At 44.4% G+C, this 20000-nt stretch overlaps 2 protein-coding genes across 2 annotated transcripts in view; one reads left to right on the forward strand and one right to left on the reverse strand.

Moving 5' to 3' along the window:
• LOC121679563 overlaps positions 1-1595 on the forward strand; it is a 19344-nt gene extending 17749 nt beyond the window's left edge. Inside the window, exon 3 of the mRNA XM_042058379.1 lies at positions 1-1595. This exon is cut by the window's left edge and continues 29 nt beyond it. Within this exon, the coding sequence (XP_041914313.1) occupies positions 46-1044 (999 nt within the window). The 5' untranslated portion in view covers positions 1-45 and the 3' untranslated portion in view covers positions 1045-1595.
• Positions 1-20000, reverse strand: part of si:ch211-127i16.2 (probable flavin-containing monoamine oxidase A) — a 63603-nt gene that overhangs the window by 12933 nt on the left and 30670 nt on the right. The window contains exons 8-9 of the mRNA XM_042058368.1: positions 19755-19855; positions 8215-8373 (exon numbers count right to left, since the gene is read on the reverse strand). Of these exons, the coding sequence (XP_041914302.1) occupies positions 8215-8373; positions 19755-19855 (260 nt within the window). The remainder of the gene's footprint in view (positions 1-8214; positions 8374-19754; positions 19856-20000) is intronic.

Genomic DNA, 20000 nt, shown 5'->3' on the forward strand with positions numbered 1-20000 from the left:
CGCACACCCGTTGTAATTGCCACCGTTAATGCAAACAGATGCATAATGCTTTGGACAACGATCTTGACAATGTGTCTACTGTCGACCATCAAAACAGCGCACAAACAAGCCTTATCAAGCGGTAGGGTCTACAAACTAAAGTGGCGCGGCTATAACCCGACACCTGTGCAACATCTGACGGGAGAAGATCTACAATTTGTGGATTTTACTGCCTACAACAATCAACTTACAGACCAACAGTGGATTACTTTCCAGGCGAAAGAAAGGGGCCTTCAGAGAAACGCTGGACACAAAGAGACTGCACGAGAAAAATCAGTTTGGGTTAGATCTTACCCTTCTGACACCACTGCCGCGGCCTTAACTGCATGGATTGAAGCACAATTGCGCTTCATTAGAGATGTAATTCAACCACAGGTAAGACCTCGGACCTCCCGTGTAAAAAAGGTGCGGCGCGATAAATTGGCTTATCTATGGCAACATCGCAGAAAGAGAGCTATTCAAATCATTCTGAATAAGAGCGAGTATCCCGAAACACCTCCATGTCCCAACAACGTCAATGAAGTTCAGTCCTATTACTCTGATAAATGCCAAGGCATCACCTCAATTGACGACGCTCCCTTACCTCCACCATGGGATGATTTATTACAGTCACAAGAATCGGAGTTTCTACCGATGTCCTCTCCTTTCACAGAGGATGAGTTAAGAAACGTCTTAGACAGTCTGCCTCACAATAAGTCCAGTGGTAGTGATGGGGTCATGTATGAGACATTGAAATCCACTTCCTTGAGACAAACGCTATTGCCGATCTTCAACACTTGTCTGATTAATAAACGTGTTCCTAAGTCATGGAAAGGAGCACTAATTCATAGAATTCCGAAAAAAGATAATGTGCCGAATGACCCCAGCACTTGGAGGGATATTTCCCTGCTACCAACGATTTACAAAGTGTTCATGAAATGCGTACTTAGTCGCATCCTTCCCTGGCTGGTGGATGCAAACATCTTGTCCACTAAGCAAAAGGCCAATATTGAGAGCAAGGGATGAATGAACATGTGTTCTGTTTAAAAACGGCCATAGATGATTTCAAACACGAGTGCAAAATTTTATTCAGTTTTTCTGGACTTCCGCGATGCGTTTGGAACGCTCCCACATAACATCATGATCAGAGCTCTGGAGGAAATACACCTGCCCCAAGTGTACATAGACTTAATCAAAGACGTGTACAAAAGCTCGTATATTCAGGTCATTTGCGGAGTCCAGCTCACAGATCAAATACCCTTGCGCCTTGGCATTAAAAACGGTTGCCCTTGGAGCGCAGTGAACTTCATTTTAGCCATTAACCGATGGCTGGATTGGATGAGTCAGTGCGTTCCATCCGAAATCATCTCTCCAAACCCCGTACAAGCATTTGCTGACGATGTGCAAATGTCGTCACGTCAGGAGAACATCATACATAACATGATACGCAAGACAGACTCCTTCCTCGACTGGTCGGGTCTCGAAGTAAAGGAGTCTAAATGCGCAGTGCTTTACGAGAGGAGGAGCGGTGGAAACAGGTGGTACCGGTCAAAATCTGACCGTGACCCACAATTCAAAATCAATGGAAAAATAATCAGTATATTCCCGACATGATTCGTACAATTATCTTGGACACATATTTAACATTGCTGGCGACTGGGACCAACAAATACAGGACATAATTACTGAATACACCACAAGGACCGTAAGGACCGTACCACTAGCACCGTAAGAGAAATGGCCCGTGCTTCTCTTTTTCTCGACCTTGGGAAGCGCAAAGTCCCCCTCGCCCTAGAATCAGAACCAAGCTTTCTAGGATTTTGTAAGAAAGCAAACGGTAAACTCGACACCCATGCCGCCGGTTTTGGGGTCAGATCGGACTGGCCTGATCTCAACGATCTCTGCAACTGGACTGGTGTTGACTTGCAGTGGTCTGGAGTTGATGCCACACATGTTACCTCATGAAGTAATGATTAAGGATACAAATATCACTGTGACTGCAACAGTACTGCAAGACGGTCTGCGCTATTCAGTTCCACCTGGAAACAGTTGCGCGTCTCTGCTGTCAATCAAACACCAGCAGCGTCAGATACATTGGAGAGGACTCAAACTCCAAGAAAAGCGCGCATGTATCCCTTTTGCAGATCACTCCATCTCACACACACTTTTTCACAATTCATCTATTGATGAAGACATACTAATTTTTACAGTCAAAGCGAGGCTTCAGGTATACCCAACAAGGTTAAATCTGTCAATCTGGTATCCTCGTTCCCACTCACCATTGTGTATACATCATGGAGAAGAGCAAGTCATAGAATCCATGTCACACATATTAAATGGCTGTCATTTTTACAAAAATCTTTATGTATCCAGGCATGATAGGATTGTGGACATTATATCTGGAAATTTATCATCTTTATTTTTTCCAAATGTGTCAATACATGTAAATTGTGTTGTTAGACAACAAATGTTTTCCAGGTGTTCTACAATGTCTGCGTTCTCTGATTTAAATGCCATAGTAACCACTAGCCACAGTACCACAGTACCACTAGTAACCACTAGCCACAGTACCACAGTACGACTAGCCACAGTACCACTAGTAACCACTAGCCACAGTACCACTTGTAACCACTAGCCACAGTACCACATTACCACTAGTACCACAGTGGCTGGTGAGTCAATAGTTAGTGGGCTTCATTGTCAAGCTGCAGCCATATGGCTGGAGCTTTCTATAGGTGTGTGTGTGTGTGTGTGTGTGCACGCTTGAATGTGTGCACGCACGTCGCTGCACTTCGACATGGCTTCAGCTTCAACAGTTGCAGGCGAGTTGTGCCAAACTGCCTGCCGACGCACAGAGACGAGAGCAAAGCTCTCACTGCCTGGAGGTGCTGTGGCGCAACTGACCACAGCGCCTATACAACCTCGGGTCCAGGGGGCGTGTATTTGAGTCAGCGGGTCATTTCACGATCCCACCCCATCTCTCTCTCTCCCACTTGATTCCCATCACACTTCACTGCCCTCTATCAATAACCTGACCCTAGCCAGATGAATTTCGCTCCGCCTAGCTCCACTCATCCATCTGGAACCGATCCATTGAAGTGTTGCTTCAGAAGGCTGGGCCTAATCAAAAAATGATTGCATATGATTGAATAAGCCACTTGTCCGTCATCTATTGACGTGCTACTTCAACCACTCACATCGAAGCCAACCCGTGACGCTAATAACAATGTCACAGTCGCTTCTACGCTCTGCGTCCTGATTGGCTGAACCATAAAGTCGGTTGCAGAAATCACTCTCAATGGAAGAGGTCCCAGATGGATGTGAGTGAAGCTAGGCGGAGCTATAGCGGAACGAAATTCATCTGGCTAGGGTCAGGTTACTCTATCAATCCAAAAAGGCTGTCCCTCCCTACAGACACAAAGAGACCAAGGCTGTCCCTGCTGGGGAGTAACGGAGATAAAGGCCGAAAAGGAAGACATGCTAGCTTGTCCGCACGCTCTACACAAGCCAGGGAGGGAGCAGAACATAGTAGCTCGCTAATTATTTACTCATTGAATCTCAGTCTGGACAACCACACCAATAATGCTAGAGAGACAGTGGTTCACCTGCAAAATAAATGTGATAGAAACTGTGGTGGTACGTGTGTGTGTGTGTGTGTGTGTGTGTGTGTGTGTGTGTGTGTGTGTGTGTGTGTGTGTGTGTGCTGAAGGGACTCTGATGCCATGGGAATTGTTACCGTTTTGTAATGGAATAGGACTGGTGGGCTCTGTTAACAGGTGTGTGTGTGTGTGTGTGTGTGAAAGAGAGAGAGGGAGAGAGAGAAGTTGTGTCCGTCTATATGTGCCGATCTTTGTTCACTATACTTTGTGTTTGACTTTTTGAAGGTGTTCAAAGCAGCAGCCTGATTTATTTCAGTCGCAGCTTAGAAGTTACATAAGCAGGAAATGGAGCCTAAAATCTAAACACACACACACACACACACACACACACACTTGTAACCTTCACAGGGCGCCAGACACACGGAGGCCGATGGCATCCATTTGCACCTGGTTCTGGTCCCCTGCTGTGCCCACTCCTCACTCCATGGTTGGTGTGAAGCTGGGAACACAGGCGCCTCAGGGACAGCTTAGCCGTCGTTACACACACACATGCGCACACACACACACACACACACACAGTCGCACATGCACACACACTTTCTTGTTTTCTCTTTCTCTTGCACATGTCTGCAACTCTGTTCTCAAACACATGGCCAGTGCTTATGCTTTCTCTCTCTTTCTCCCTCTCTCTCTCTTTCTCTTTCTCTCTCTCTTTCTCTGTCTCTCTTTCTCTGTGTCTCTCTCTCTCTACTTTTCACTCAAATTCTCTTTCTCTTGTCACGTGTCTCTCCTTCTCTCGGTGTCCCTGTCCTTCACACAGACACGCTCGCCCCTCCATCTTCAGAACGGCGCCACAAAGAGGACTAAAGCTCCTTTCACAACACTGCTCTCCCTCTGTCTCACATTGTTTCACTGTCCTTCACACACAGACACACACACACACACACACATGCACAAACACAAACACGCACACAGACACGCACAAACACACACACACACAAGATACCCACGCACAAGCACACACTCACTCACCTTCTGTTACGAATCCTAAATTTCTCAATTTACTTTGGGGGTAATTTTTGGCACACCCTGCTGGCTATTTTGTGTTTTGTGTTGTTCTGTGTCTCTGCCTTCACCCAGGTGCCTGATTAATTAACCTGTGATGCGGTACACCTGGCCTGCTCCAATTAACCCTGGCATGCTTCTATAAGACCCGTACCTCTGCAGTCCAGGGGAGAGCACATGCAGAGGAGCGTTCTCTGAGAACCACAGCGCTTTCGTCTTACGCTTTTGGACATTTAATAAATCTGTATTTTTGAGCCTTACCTCTGGTGTGTCTAAATTTATGTCAGGACCTTTCTTTGAGGTCCCTAACATAAATTTAGGGGCTCGTCCGGGATACTCCTGATTGGCTTTCTTGTCACGAGTATCTTGGAATTTGTTTTTTGTGAATTGGCATTGATTTTTGCAAGTGTGTGGACCAGTAAGGTAAGTGCATTGCACTGGTTCAGTGGAAATTCCTTGGGAAGCTTCGTCACTGTTTTTTTTCGGGCAATAGAGGAGGGGGTCCAAAGAGGCCTCGAGCTCAGTACGGCCAGAAGACAGCCAGGTCGAGAGATTCAGTTTAGGGAGGTTGGGATTCCACTGACTCAGTTTGGTCCACTTTTGTTCCATTTAGCATTTTCGGTTTTGCAAATTTGAGTGAGGCTAAAAGCTTCTTTGAGTTTTCGTGTTGCTTTTGTAACACTTCGCTGTTGACGTTTTTTCGTGTGCTTCGTTACATTCACTGAACCTCTTTGCAGGTTATAGCTTTAGTTAGATGTGCGCTTCCTAAATCTTTTGAGCGTTTGTGGTTGCATATCTTGTTAACTGCACACTTTGTTTGTGGTCTTCGTTCTCGCTGCTGACCAGGTAAAATTAAATTTCAATTGCATATAGCAACTTTGTTGCAGTTTGAAGTACTGCTTTGATCACTCTTGTTTTGAAAGCTGTTTCTTTTGGGTACAAAGTTTGATTTGGAAACTCAACTAGTTTCCTTTTGAAATTGGAACTAATTTGGTTTTGCTACAATGGCGACTGTCGAGGACTTTATTGCAAATCCTGATGCGTCCTTGATGGAAACCCTTACTAAAGAGCAATTGATTTGGCAGCTAATTATGAAGTTGAGGTCTCGTCAGAGAAAAAGCGCAAGAAGTCCACAGTAATATCTGCTCTGACTTAACGCTTAGTCGAGAAGGGAATTCTTCCCAAACCAGAAAGTCCTGTAAAAGCGAAAGATCCTCCTGAGCAGCCCAGGACTCCTAAAGGCCCTGACCGCTCAAAACAGGATCATGAATTTCGTATACAAGAGTTGGCTTTTCGCCGGGAGCAGTTGCAAACAAGAGAGCAAGAGCTGGCCTCTCAGCTTGAAATTGCCAGATTGCAGTTGGCTGCAAAAAGTGAGGGTATTGAAATTCTAACAACGCTTGATGCAACATTTGATGTTTCTCGTAATATCAAATTAGTGCTGCCGTTTCTGGAAAAGGATGTAGATAAATACTTTGTACATTTTGCGCGAGTTGCAACTACTCTTAAGTGGCCAAAAACAGTTTGGACACTTCTGTTGCAATGCATTTTAGTTGGTAAAGCCCAAGAGGTATACTCCTCCTTGTCTCTCGAGCAAAGCTCTGATTACGAGTTGGTTAAAACAACTATTTTGCGAGCTTATGAGCTTGTGCCCGAGGCTTATAGACGGCGCTTTCGAGGTTACCGTAAAACCGATAGTCAAACTTTGGTGGAACTTGCCAGAGAAAAGGAGCGACTCTTTCAGGAATTTAAAAATTGCTTGCCTGCCTCTGTTGCTACATATGTTGATGAGCAGAAAGTAGTTGACCTCCATCAGGCTGCTGCTCTTGCAGATGAGTTTGTGTTAACACATCGGATAAGTTTTAGGGACCCAAGTCAACATACACCTAGTTACAGAAGTTCTGCAACTCCAATAACACCAAGAAAAGTCTTTCAGAAGGAAGATGTGCACAGTAAGAGTTCTGAACAGTTGTGCTTTTACTGTAAAAGGCCTGGCCAGGTCATTGCAGAATGCCTAGTACTTAAGAGGAAGACTGCAAAAACTGTGGGTTTGATTTCCTCAAATTGTAAGCCCAGTGGGCAGAAGCGATCTGGGTATGAACCCTTTATCAGCGATGGCTATGTGTCAGTCCCTGGCCAGCAGAAATGTTCTCCTGTGCGCATCCTAAGAGATACTGGTGCTGCACAGTCATTTGTTTTGGAAGGTGTGCTACCACTGTCAGACAGGTCTGCTACAGGTAACCGTGTCTTAGTGAGAGGGCTCAAAACAGGATTTACCTGTGTTCCACTGCATAGGGTCAACCTAAAGTCAACTTTAGTCTCTGGGACAGTGATTGTTGGGGTGTTGCTCTTTGCCAGTTAGCAACGTCCAGTTCGTTTTGGGTAATGACCTAGCAGGTAAGATTGTGTGGAGTGAGGTGCAGTGTAAGGGTGAGTCTGTGTTATCAACCTCAAGTGATCCAGACAAGATTGAATTAAAGGACCCTGACAGTTCTCTAATAAAAGGTTAGCTTGTTGCTGAGGTATGTCAGGAAAATGAATGTGTGCCTAGTCGAGTTTCCAAGACGACTCCGCAGTCTAAGGTGACTAATCTGAATCCTGTTCATGTGACTAGCAATTCATGTTTTTTGATATGCCCTTGAGAACATTGTTTATCACCTCCTTTGGCTTTTGTTTGTCCTAAGTTTCTCTTTAAGGTCTTCCCTAGGTCCAGCCATGGGCATGCTACAGTGCCTTCACAACCTAGGGGTCAATCTGTTTGGATACGGACATCACAACTACGTTGTAAATTCTGGCTTGCCCTGGTATATGGCACCCGCAGTGCGACTGCGTTCTTGACATAACAATATTGATTGTTTCTATGTAAAGTATACCTGAAATTTATGTTTCAATTATGTGCTTTCCATTTCTGTGAAGTGAGATGGTTGCACAGATGAAATTTAAGTATTTGATGGTTCAAATAAGACAGGCCCATAGGTGGCAGATGCTTTGCTTATTTAGTGATAAATGTATGTATATTTAACTTATTATGGAGACTAGTCACCATTTTGGTGGGAGGGTGTTACGAACCCTAAATTTCTCAATTTAGTTTGGGGGTAATTTTTGGCACACCCTGCTGGCTATTTTGTGCTTTGTCTTGTTCTGTGTCTCTGCCTTCACCCAGGTGCCTGATTAATTAACCTGTGATGCGGTACACCTGGCCTGCTCCAATTAACCCTGGCATGCTTCTATAAGACCCTGTATTTTTGAGCCTTACCTCTGGTGTGTCTCTAAATTTACGTTAGGACCTTTCTTTGAGGTCCATAACACCTTCTCAGAACTCCAGTCTTATGTGTCCGTAGGCTATAGTTATGGAGCCTAGACAGTGGCGCTGTTCAACTGTAACTCTACCTCTTACTGTTTCACTGTCCTACACACGTTTCACTGTCCTTCAGACACACACACAGACATATAAACATACATGCACACATGAAAATACACATGCACATCCATATCCACAAACATTTACAGACACACAAACACACACATTCACCTTTCGAGATGCCCAGTCATGGGCCTGCAGCCCGGCGATGAAGCCCACTAGTGCTGCACTGCCACTGGGGCTGGTGGCATCGTAGGTCACGCTGAAGGGGCAGTCGTTGGATGGCCGCGTCACGATCTCCCCCGAGAATCCCTTCTCCCTCCAGAAGGCCTGTTCACACAAGAGAAACAGACACACGCACACACACACACACACACACACACACACACACACACACACACACACACACACACACACACACACAAACACAGACACCCTCAGGTCTTCCTTCCCACAGACCAGCTGAGCTGCGATAGACCGGGTGTGTGTGTGTGTGTGTGCTGCACCCATCCAGGACACGCTGGTTCAGAAAAGAGTATTTTAATTGGCAACTCGGCTATCTGGGCTTCCAAGCAAGACAGGCAGAGCTATCCTGATGGGCGCATACTTTCTCTTCAATTCTATGTTAAGTATTGATAAGTATAGATTCATGCAGTTTGATGTTTCTGTTAAATAAATCAACGCTTTGTGCATTATGAACTGAACAGCTGACGATTCTTAACTGAGAATTAATTCAAAGGGCACTAAATAATATTTTTTCACTCAATGTGGACTTGTCAGATAGACACTGTTCATTCTCGGCCTTGGCCTTGAGCAGAGGAATAATAGCTGACATGAGAGGCTTTCTCTCTGCACTGGAAGAGCCCTGGGGCCTCATTTATAAAGCGTTCTTACGCACAGATTTGATCTTAGACCGAGCGTACGCTCAAATCCATGCCAACGCTCAGATTTATAAAAGCCGTCTTTGACGTGGAAAAGTGCTTATCTCCACGTCAGGTTCAAACTTGATGTACGACCATTTCCTTGTGGTAATGCAGGGGTACTGCAAGTAATCTGAGGTCTAAGTGCGATCAAAATTCCAAGACCAACGATCTCATGTCTTTCTTTGCCCTATGCATGATCAATATCAGAAGATTTTTAAAGACGTTTTTGGATGCAGCTTCATGTTTCATGGGTTTGGCATAAAACTGCTAATGAGAACTATAGCGCGATAGAATAGATTGAAACCTTCTTACAGGTGATCTAGTATATTTAGTGTTCTCACCAATCTAATATTGACCATAAAATGTCCAATTGCGGAAAAGTACATTCGTGCCAGGGATGTAGTGGGAAAATAAGAGGTGGGTGAACTATGAATTCTGCAATCTCGGTGAGGTGGACTGCGCCATGCGGTATCGGATTTTTAAAAAAGGCAAAAAGCATTCGAACATGTTTGATAATGGTGGAGGTTATTATGCAGTATTGGGAATAGGCCTATAGGATAGTAGGCCTATTGGATAATAGTTTTGAATGTTAAAAGTGAATAAACTCTTGAGAGGTGGATAAACTCTAATACGAGGTGGGTAGGCCTAAACTCCATTTCTGAAATGTCAGAGGTAGATAAACTGCGTTTACTCGCGTTTAGCCTTCACTACATCCTAGTGCTCATAGGCCTATTCCCAGCTTCGTAACAGAAAAGTAATATTTGAATGTAAGCTATACAATGTAGGCTATAGATATTTTATATCATATATAGCCTACACAACAAAGAAACATAAGTTATCCTCTCAAAGCAGGGCATCTTCATATTTAGTGTTCCGTCGGAGTTGCGTAAAGAGGTGCAGAGCGCGCACCTGTTTGCTTTTTTTGACTGGCAGTGCCCAAGATCAGATAACAATACGTGAGTTGAATAATGTAGGCTAAAATATAAAGGTAGGCCTAAAGCAACAATAAAGGACTATGTTTAAGCCATTGGACATTATTGAAAGAAAACGATAGCAAAGATATGCAGAATGAATGAATAATGACCGGCGAACTACTTTTTCAGCAAAACATAGCCTATCCTAAAAGAAACGTTAAGCCTACATGACATATCACGCTTATAATTTAGTCCTCTGTTTTGTAGGCTAAATCAGCATATTACCCTGGGTCATATTGGAAACGTACAGTAGCCTACTGTACCATAACGTACATGATTATGTTGTAGGCCTAGAGGTCTTTCCTTCATAAGCTAGGCCTACCCATTTTTTTCTACAAAGTAGGCCTAAACATACTAAATGTTGATTAGTCACATTACTGCAAGCAAACGGAATGAAAGCGAGCAGAGGACAATGGACATGGATGCATACGATCTCTTTCCAGAAAGCTGAACATAAAAAAACATAATTAGTTAAGCTATTCAAACTGACGCATATAGGCCTAGGCTTAACATCAGATGGCATGGGCTAGACCTATACAATGTTTTCCATATATAATTTTTCATAGGCTACAGCTTTTAAGCCATTGATTTCATTAAAACATATGCTAATGATATTGATGAGGGGGTGTTTACAAGGCGGAGACCTAAAACCATCCGGCTGCGCACAAATGTTGATGTTCATTTGTGATTTATAATGGGCACATCTGGAATGGTTTATCTACCTCTCAAAAAAGTTTATTCACTTTTAACATTCAAAACTGTATGATCAAATACTATCCTATATTCCCAATACTGCACAATAACCTCCAACATCAAACTTCGAATGCCTTTTTGAATGCCTTCTTCTCCTAAACGAGGGCAATTGGACATTTGAGGGTCAATATTAGATTGGTGAGATCACTAAATATACTAGATCACCTGTAAGAATGTTTCAATTATTCTATCGTAGGTCTTGGTGTTTTTTTTTTTAGATATTGTGAAATAAGTAAGCTATACGTCTTTTCACTTTCTTAAGTGGGCTATAGTTCTCATTAGCAGTTTTATGCCAAACCATGAAACATTAAGCTGCGTCCAAAAACGTCTTTAAAAATCTTCTGATATTGATCATGCATATGGCAAAGAAAGACATGAGATCGTTGGTCTTGGAATTTTGAAAATGCATCGCACTTGGACCTCAGATTACTTGCAGTACCCAGGCATTACCACAAGGAAATGGTCGTACGTCAAGTTTGAACCTGACGTGGAGATAAGCACTTTTTCACGTCAAAGACGGTTTTTATAAATCTGAGCGTTGGCATGGATTTGAGCGTACGCACGGTCTAAGATCAAATCTGTGCGTAAGAACGCGTTATAAATGAGGCCCCAGGCCGGAGAAAAGCCGGAGCCTTGAACTGAGACTGCAGTAGGACCCCACGACCGACACAAGACAAGCCGAGGCGAGAGGAGAAGCCTCGCTCACTCACTGAAACATTAACATTTCCATCCGCTGTCCGTGCCTTGCAAATGCCATTTCCCTCCCGACCTCTTCAGGTACGCTATTCTATGTTCATGTAATTATTACAGTGCATGAAAACTGTACTGTTCTTCCTAGAATGAGCAAAAGTGAAAGAATGTGAGGGTTCTGGAATCAAACCGGGGTGACTGTTCGTTAGGTAGGGACACTGCAGCATTGGGGCCTGACTGTTTGTAAGGTAGGGACACTGCAGCACTGGGGCCTGACTGTTCGTTGGGTAGGGACACTGCAGCACTGGGGCGACTGTTTGTAAGGTAGGGACTAGGGACACTGCAGCACTGGGGCGACTGTTCGTTGGGTAGGGACACTGCAGCACTGGGGTGACTGTTCGTTGGGTAGGGACACTGCAGCACTGGGGTGACTGTTCGTTAGGTAGGGACACTGCAGCACTGAGGTGACTGTTCGTTGGGTAGGGACACTGCAGCACTGAGGTGACTGTTCGTTGGGTAGGGACACTGCAGCACTGGGGTGACTGTTCGTTAGGTAGGGACACTGCAGCACTGGGGCCTGACTGTTCGTTAGGTAGGGACACTGCAGCATTGGGGCGACTGTTTGTAAGGTAGGGACACTGCAGCATTGGGGCGACTGTTTGTAAGGTAGGGACACTGCAGCACTGGGGCGACTGTTTGTTGGGTAGGGACACTGCAGCACTGGGGCCTGACTGTTCGTTGGGTAGGGACACTGCAGCACTGGGGTGACTGTTCGTTAGGTAGGGACACTGCAGCACTGAGGTGACTGTTCGTTGGGTAGGGACACTGCAGCACTGGGGTGACTGTTCGTTAGGTAGGGACTAGGGACACTGCAAGCGAGTGGGAGAGAGAGATGGGGTGGGACCAGGAAATGACCCAGGCCGGACTCAAACCTGGGTCCCTGTGGGCACGCAGACCCGAACATGGTACGGGCACTGTAACCAGTTGCACCTCAGCGCCCCCCGATTTGACCATTCTCAACCATTCATGCAAAACCAGCCATGCCCAGTGGTGTTGTGTTGTTGTGTCCAGACATGGTAGATTTGTTTCATCACCACATCAATTTGACTTTAAGGATCGAAGAATATTAAGCTGTTTGTATCCTAGGCCTCCATGTCAAGCCACAGCTTGCTAAATCATGCTGACATATTACAGGAAGTTTTCCACTACAGAGCTTGGTGTGTCACTGGTTTGTGTGTGGAAGACTTGTGGGAAACCTCCACTTCACTTCACATCACTCCACACACACACACACACACACACACAGGCTCTCTAAGATTGTGCAGATGAATGAGCCTTTAGAGTCAAGCAAGTGGTTTCTAAAAGCATCTCTGAAAGAGTTCAACATTTGACAGCATGGCTTCCCTACACACACACACACACACACACATACTTACACACACATCTGTGTTGGATTTCTGAACCTCATTCTCACTGCTGCTTTGTGCAAGTAGGTCTTGAGAGTCTCTGTGTGTGTGTGTGTGTGTGTGTGTGTGTGTGTGTGTGTGTGTGTGTGTGTGTGTGTGTGTGTGTGTGTGTCGGCAGCCAAGAGGCCTGATAATAGCTTTTGAATGCCTCATGAATAAGTCACAGGAGGCTTACAAATGTATTATGCATGGCTCATTACAAAACAGGCACCTTCACCTTCTGTAAAACAGCTAAAGGGATTCAACAGCCATTAGCCTAGGGGTGGCCACACACACAGACCCAGGGCACACACAGCGCTGCGCGACTCAGGAAGAGTGTGTTATTAGCGATGACATGCACTGACTCGGCACCTGTTAAGAGGCTTAAGTGTGAGGCTAGCTGCTAAAGCTAACGCTAGTTGCTAATGCTAACGCTAACCGAGCACAGGACCAGACGCAAGCATCCTCCCACAGGGGAATCCCAGCTCCAGCCCTGTTTCAACACACCTGATTTAACACACCAGGCTCTGCAGCTCCAGCCCTGTTTCAACACACCTGATTTAACACACCAGGCTCTGCAGAGGCAACTAATAATAATAATAATAATAATAAAGCTTTATTTGTATAGCACCTTTCATACACAGAATGCAGCTCAAAGTGCTTTACATTTGAAGCATGTAACACAATAGTAGTCAGTCAGTCATTATTAATCACTTTTCTTTGCTGTTTATGATATGCTCAGCAACATATCAAAAATATAGAAAATGACGTCATAAGACTGGCAGCCTTAACCCTCTTACCCCCCACAAGCACGCCATATGGCAACTGTGGCAAGGAAAAACTCCCATATTCCAGGAAGAAACCTTGAACAGAACCTGACTTAATAGGGGGAGCCCATCTGCTTCTGGCTGGCTGCGCCCTCCAATAGTAGCAGATGTAGAATAATCTGAAAATGTAGTCTACAGGATAAGATGAGTTAACTAAAAGCTTTCCTGTACAGGTATGTTTTCAGATCTTTTTTAAAAATATTTACTGAACTCGCCTGCTTGATGTACAGAGGCAGGGTGTTCCATAGTTTGGGGGCATAATGGATAAACGCAGCTTCTCCACTTTGTTTGTGGAGCACTTTGGGTACGATTAAAAGATTAGAATTGGATGATCTAAGTTTCCTTTGTGGTTGATAAGATATTAAAAGCTCAGAGATATATGAAGGTGCTATGCCATTCAGAGCTTTGTAAGTAATTAACATAACCTTAAAATCAATTCTATAGGAAATAGGGAGCCAGTGCAGTTCAGCCAACACAGGGGTGATGTGTTCTCTCTTCTTAGTCTTAGTTAAAAGTCTAGCCGCAGAGTTCTGTATGAGTGCCAATTTCTTTAGATGTTTTTTGGGAAGACCAGTGAAAAGTGCATTGCAGTAAAAACTAAACAGAAACAATGTGCTCTTTGGTGCATACAGTTAGATGGGTGATAATGGTCCTGTTGATTACACATTATACAACAGTTAGGTCAAGTCGAACCATTAATTAGCCTAATTTCTGATTAGATTGGACTAGAGGCATTCCATGAGTCATCACAAGTAGCAATATCTAAGGACATTCCTACTTGGGCATTTAACAGCTAGTAGGCCTAGTCACTCTGCATATTGCATTGACTTTTCCAACGAGAACATTCTATTCATTCAAAGCGAGAGAGCAGTGATTTCATAACATCAAATTTGAGTGAGAACACGGAATAAATCAAGAGTAACTGAATGTTGGCCCCAGCAGTGGTGCAACTGGCTGGGGCACCTGCACGGTACGCCGGCGACCCGGGTTCGATTCCCGCCCCGTGGTCCTTTCCGGATCCCACCCATGCTCTCTCTCCCATTCGCTTCCTGTCACTCTCCCCTCTCACTATCATTAAAGGCATAAAAAGGCCAAAAAAATATAAAAAAAGAGTAAGTGAAGGTTCAATTTAAAATGAGACGTATGGAAGTAAGGAAGTTACTGTGTGCACAAGTACATTGCAAGATTTGGTTTAGCAACACCTAAGCAACACCAAGGCTACCAGAGTTGTTTTAAGAATCAAAGAAAGAATGAAATGTAAGAATGAAAAGCAAAGATTCTAGAGTGCTACGCACTGCGTGCGGCGCATGGATGTAATGGGAAAAAAACAAAGCTAGAGGCTAGATGCGCTTTGCCAAACTCGAGTCAATTAAGTTAATCTACCAATGATATGAGAGGAACAGCTGTCATTCTAGCCTAATGTTACTGGCCAAACACAAGCAGAGCAGGGCGGGTCTTGGCAACACCGTCTGGATGAGATCCGATGTAAAGAATAATAGAGAGGAGCAAATAATGGCAGCTATTAGCCTATTATCTTATTTGGTGAAAATTGTGGCACATGGACAAGTTCCTTTTGATCTTTTGAATGATTTTCATCATTTTTGCTAGAGGCCTAGGCCTAACATTCAGTTTGTAGCCTGAGAAAGTCACAAACGTTTGCCTGAAGGTAGCCTATGTCAGGATTCATTTATGGTTGTCAATTATATAGGCTGGGCCAACAAAAATGGGGAAACGTTTGTCTTTGTTACACCGTAACTTAAATAAGAATAAAACAATTGTCCTCCAGAGCTCAATGTTCCAGCGTCAGCCAGCGTCAACAAAGTTAATCAAGCAGTTCAAACGTTTCGCACCAAATGAAAACGAGATCTTCCCAAAACAATTCAGGCTGCCTGAGTGGAGAAAGAGATAGAGAGAGTGAGTAGTGTGGGAGGACAGAAGAATTTAAAATAACGTTCACTGTGCTTTCTGTAAACACGTTTCTTCTTCAATAGCACCATGGCTTTTTGTCTTCATTCAAAGCTAATGATAGTCAGCCTTTGCGTAAAGAAATGGGATATACATTTAAACAAATGGCCACACTAAAAGGTAGCCTAAAAAACAGCCTACAGGCTTATAGAAGCTTGTTAGGCGTTTATCAACAATCTTGACAAGGAACCAACCAAACCTATAATAAATAGCCCAGTAAAATACCGTGACTGCCTATGTCATCATCCCCCACTAGCCAGGCTAAACTTCTTCCTCGTCATGAGTTGAACCTTGGTCATAAAGCAGCTGTCCGCTGACTCCAACACAGGCCTTCAACAACGTTGGAGCAACAGTCCCATACAAAAAAGAACTAGGCTAAAGTAATTCTAGGCTAAGATTTCTATAGTAGCCTGTTTAACTGATCGTTGCTACCCCCCTTAATTTACTGTTCGCGGTCAAATTTGACCGTACAGTTTTAACTGCTCTTATTTTAACATAAATTAAAAATGTACACTATAACAATAGTAATAATAATATTTTTTATGTATATATTCTTCCATCCTTCCATCCACTGTTCATCAGACACACTAATGCCTCACTAATGCATCGCCTTTCCATGGAGGCCCTCATACAGGGGTCAACCTGACCTAAGGGTCCCTCATACAGCTCTTACTTTGAGCACACTTCCGTTAGCATCACAGCAAGCCCTTTCACTTCTGGCATTATGTAGCAACAGGAGAAAGCAGTCACCCCACCTGGCCTCAAACCCCAGTAGGCTACAAAACCTGCACTCTGATTGCATTTTATTTGTAGAGCGCTTTATCATGTACTCAAAGCACTGAACATTGTAGGGTAAAAAAGGGAGGCAGGCAGGATTAACTGGATTAATTTTACAACAGGTTCGATTGCCCATCCCCCAGCCTCCACCCCACCTCATTACCAGTGCAACACTCACCCCCACCATCACTGGATATTGCACCCCTCCCCCACATGGCGACCACAAACAACGAGGTGACAACGACCTCAGTCAACAGCCATCAGACACAAAGACCCCAGATGCTGCCCCCCTCCCCTCCCCTCCCCCCCTCCATCATCACTGCTGATCAGGCTATCGCACCTCTCCCCCACATGGTGACCACGAGTAGTGCGGCAACAATGGCTTCAGCCAACGGCCATCAGTCTCTAGCCACACGACAACCCTCTCAGAAGCACCCCTCCTCTTCCTCACCCTCCACTCACCTCATCCCCCCATCATTACAGCTGATCAAGTAATTTATCCTTTAAAAAAACTTCATCCTCGGAAGGCAGTCGGGCCTGACAGACTGTGTCCAAGGCTGCTCAAGGCCTGTGCTGCTGAACTGGGGGAGCCACTGAAGCACATCTTCAACTGGAGTCTACGTCTCGGACAAGTTCCAACACTGTGGAAGACATCATGTCTCACCCTGTGGGCGTGGACGATGCCATCACTTATCTTTTACACAGGACACATTCTCACCTAGACAAGGGGAAAAGTGGAAACACAGGACCCATTACACAGGACACATTCTCACCTAGACAAGGGGAAAAGTGCTGTGAGAATCATGTTCTTTGATTTCTCAAGTGCTTTTAACACCATCCAACCCCTCAGACTGGGAGACAAGCTCTTGCAGATGGGTGTGGACGCTCACCTGGTAACCTGGATTACAGATTACCTGACCGAGCGACCACAGTTCGTCAGACTGAAGAACTGCCTCTCTGACACTGTGATCAGCAGCACCGGAGCGCCACAGGGAACTGTGCTCTCTCCAGTCCTGTTCACCCTGTACACATCTGACTTCTGCTACAACACCGAGTCATGCCACATGCAGATGTTTTGTGATGATACTGCAATTGTGGGGTGTATCAGGGACGAGCAAGAGGAGGAGTACAGGAGCCTGGTGGAGGACTTGTGGACTTGTGCTAAGCACCTACAAGTATCTGGGTCTCCACCTGGACAATAAACTGGACTGGTCAGCCAACACTGATGCACTCTACAAGAAAGGACAGAGCAGGCTGTACTTCCTGAGGAGGCTGTGGTCCTTCAATGTGTGCAGCAAGCTCCTCAGGATGTTCTACCAGTCTGTTGTGGCCAGCGCCCTCTTCTATGCAGTGGTATGCTGGGGAGGAAGCACAAAGAAGGATGCTGGGCGACTTGGCAGGCTGGTAAGAAAGGCTGGCTCTGTAGTGGGAGCTGAACTGGAGTGCATCACTTCAATATCTGACAAAAGGACCCTAAACAAACTGATCAACATCTTGGACAATGAATGTCATCCACTCTACAGCACTATCAAAAAGCAAAAGAGCTTGATCAGCTGGAGACTTCGCTCACTGCCATGCACAACTGAAAGGCTGAGGAAGTAATTTGTTCCTAGGGCCATTGAACTGTTCAATGCCTCACTAAAGGGAACAGGAGAGATAGACTTCTCTGCTTAGTCTGTCTGCCTCTCCACCCTCTCCATGTTTGAGTACTGAATGCCCACTACTGCTTTACTACTGTTTTACTAATTTACACAGGCTAATGTTTTCACTACTGTTTTACTGCTACACTGTTTTTCATGCTATATTAGCACACATGATCAATGGCTGCGGTCAGGCTTTTGCTACAATACTAAGTGAATGAATGGCTATAACCCTATTACCTCAACCTGTTCTTGCACTGAAATAGTTTTTTATTTTACCTTGTCTACATTATACTTTACTCTCCTATTTGTCCATATTATTTATGCTGGTCTCTAGACCTTACTCTTGCACTGTTGGACTACTTTTTGCACCTTCACCATGACACTCACTCTCTTGAGCACCTTGCCATGCACACATAACTAAAGGACTTTGGTTGGACTACTTTTTGCACCTTCACCATGACCCTCACTCCCTTTAGCACCTTACCAGTCCCGGCCCTGTCACTACAAGCGTCTTATGCTTGATCACCCTCAAGCACATTGGACTTTCTTAATTTAATTTATATAGTGTATTTAGTATTGTTTGTTTTCTTATCTTCTACTGTCTTTATTGTACAGGAGTTTAGTTAAATGTTTATACTTATGTTTACCATTTCTGCTGTAAGTGCATGTTGTGTGTGATGTCTGTATGCTACTGAGACCCTTGAATTTCCCCATGGGGATCGATCGATCGAGCGAGCGAGTGAGTAAGTATCTATCTCTCTATTAAAAGTAAAAAGAAAGTAACATAAAATAATAAATTAGGAGGCACACATAAAGTGTACAAGCAGTTGCAAGTGTGGAAAGAAACAGACATATGCCAGCATAATTAAAAAGTAAAGTATTACATGTATAACTCTGTTTCTAACAAATGCAGACAATAGATTTGCCAGTTTACCTACAAGTATAGGCAATATATTTGCTCACATGGGTTCCTATAATTTACACAAGATTGATTTGTTTGGCAGGTGTCACATTGGGGGAGAAGTACATTAGTTCAAGAAAACACTGGGCTCCCATAATTTACTCTAAGCTTTCTTGTGGAAAGTATGATTAATGTGTAGAATGGGCACACAAGCACAGGACAGTTGTAGGAGTGTGTGTATGGAGCTGTCTTTCATCTCCTTGATGAAAAGGATACTCTTTCGCATTCATTTCCTATGGCGGTCATTTTTGACCGTAAACAAAAAGTCAAAGTGTGACCAAGTTGAATAAATCACTCACAATTCACAGAAATTAGTCACAATGAATTTCATGTGTTCAAATGCCTTTTGCGAAGGTCTTTAGGCAATCTGATGAAAAATGCCATATTTATGGTACAGGGAATGTGTAAATCGGTCATTTTTGACCAGAACAGTGTTAGAAGGTTAATTACAGTATTGCTGGGGTTTGCAGTAGGAGAGGTAAGCATGGTTTGGTTGGTATTGTTGGGACTTGCTGTGGGTTAGGATATTATGGTTTGATTAGTTATAATCTTGTTGATTTGTATAATATAATAGCTAAAGATGGTTGGTTTAATTACAGTATTGTTGGAACGTAGCATAGGGTAGGTGATGATTGGTTACAACAGTATTGCTGGGATGTACCGTAGGACAGGTGATGATTGGTTACAACAGTATTGCTGGGACGTACCATAGGACGGGTGATGATTGGTTACAACAGTATTGCTGGGACGTACCGTAGGGTAGGTGATGATGAACTTGATCATGTGACCCACAGGCATGTGCTGACACAGCTGCTGTCTCTCCGTTGGGAGGGCCGGCTGGTACTGGAGCCGAGCTGGGGGAGGGGGAGGGGGGGGACACCAATTAGATACTTACTACAGGGAGACTAGAGCTTACTACACATTTACTACAGGGAGACTAGAGCTTACTACACACTTACTACAGGGAGACCACAGTTTACTGGGGGGGGGACACTAATT

The sequence above is a fragment of the Alosa sapidissima genome, chromosome 13, assembly GCF_018492685.1.
Source record: "Alosa sapidissima isolate fAloSap1 chromosome 13, fAloSap1.pri, whole genome shotgun sequence".
Taxonomy (NCBI): domain Eukaryota; kingdom Metazoa; phylum Chordata; class Actinopteri; order Clupeiformes; family Clupeidae; genus Alosa; species Alosa sapidissima.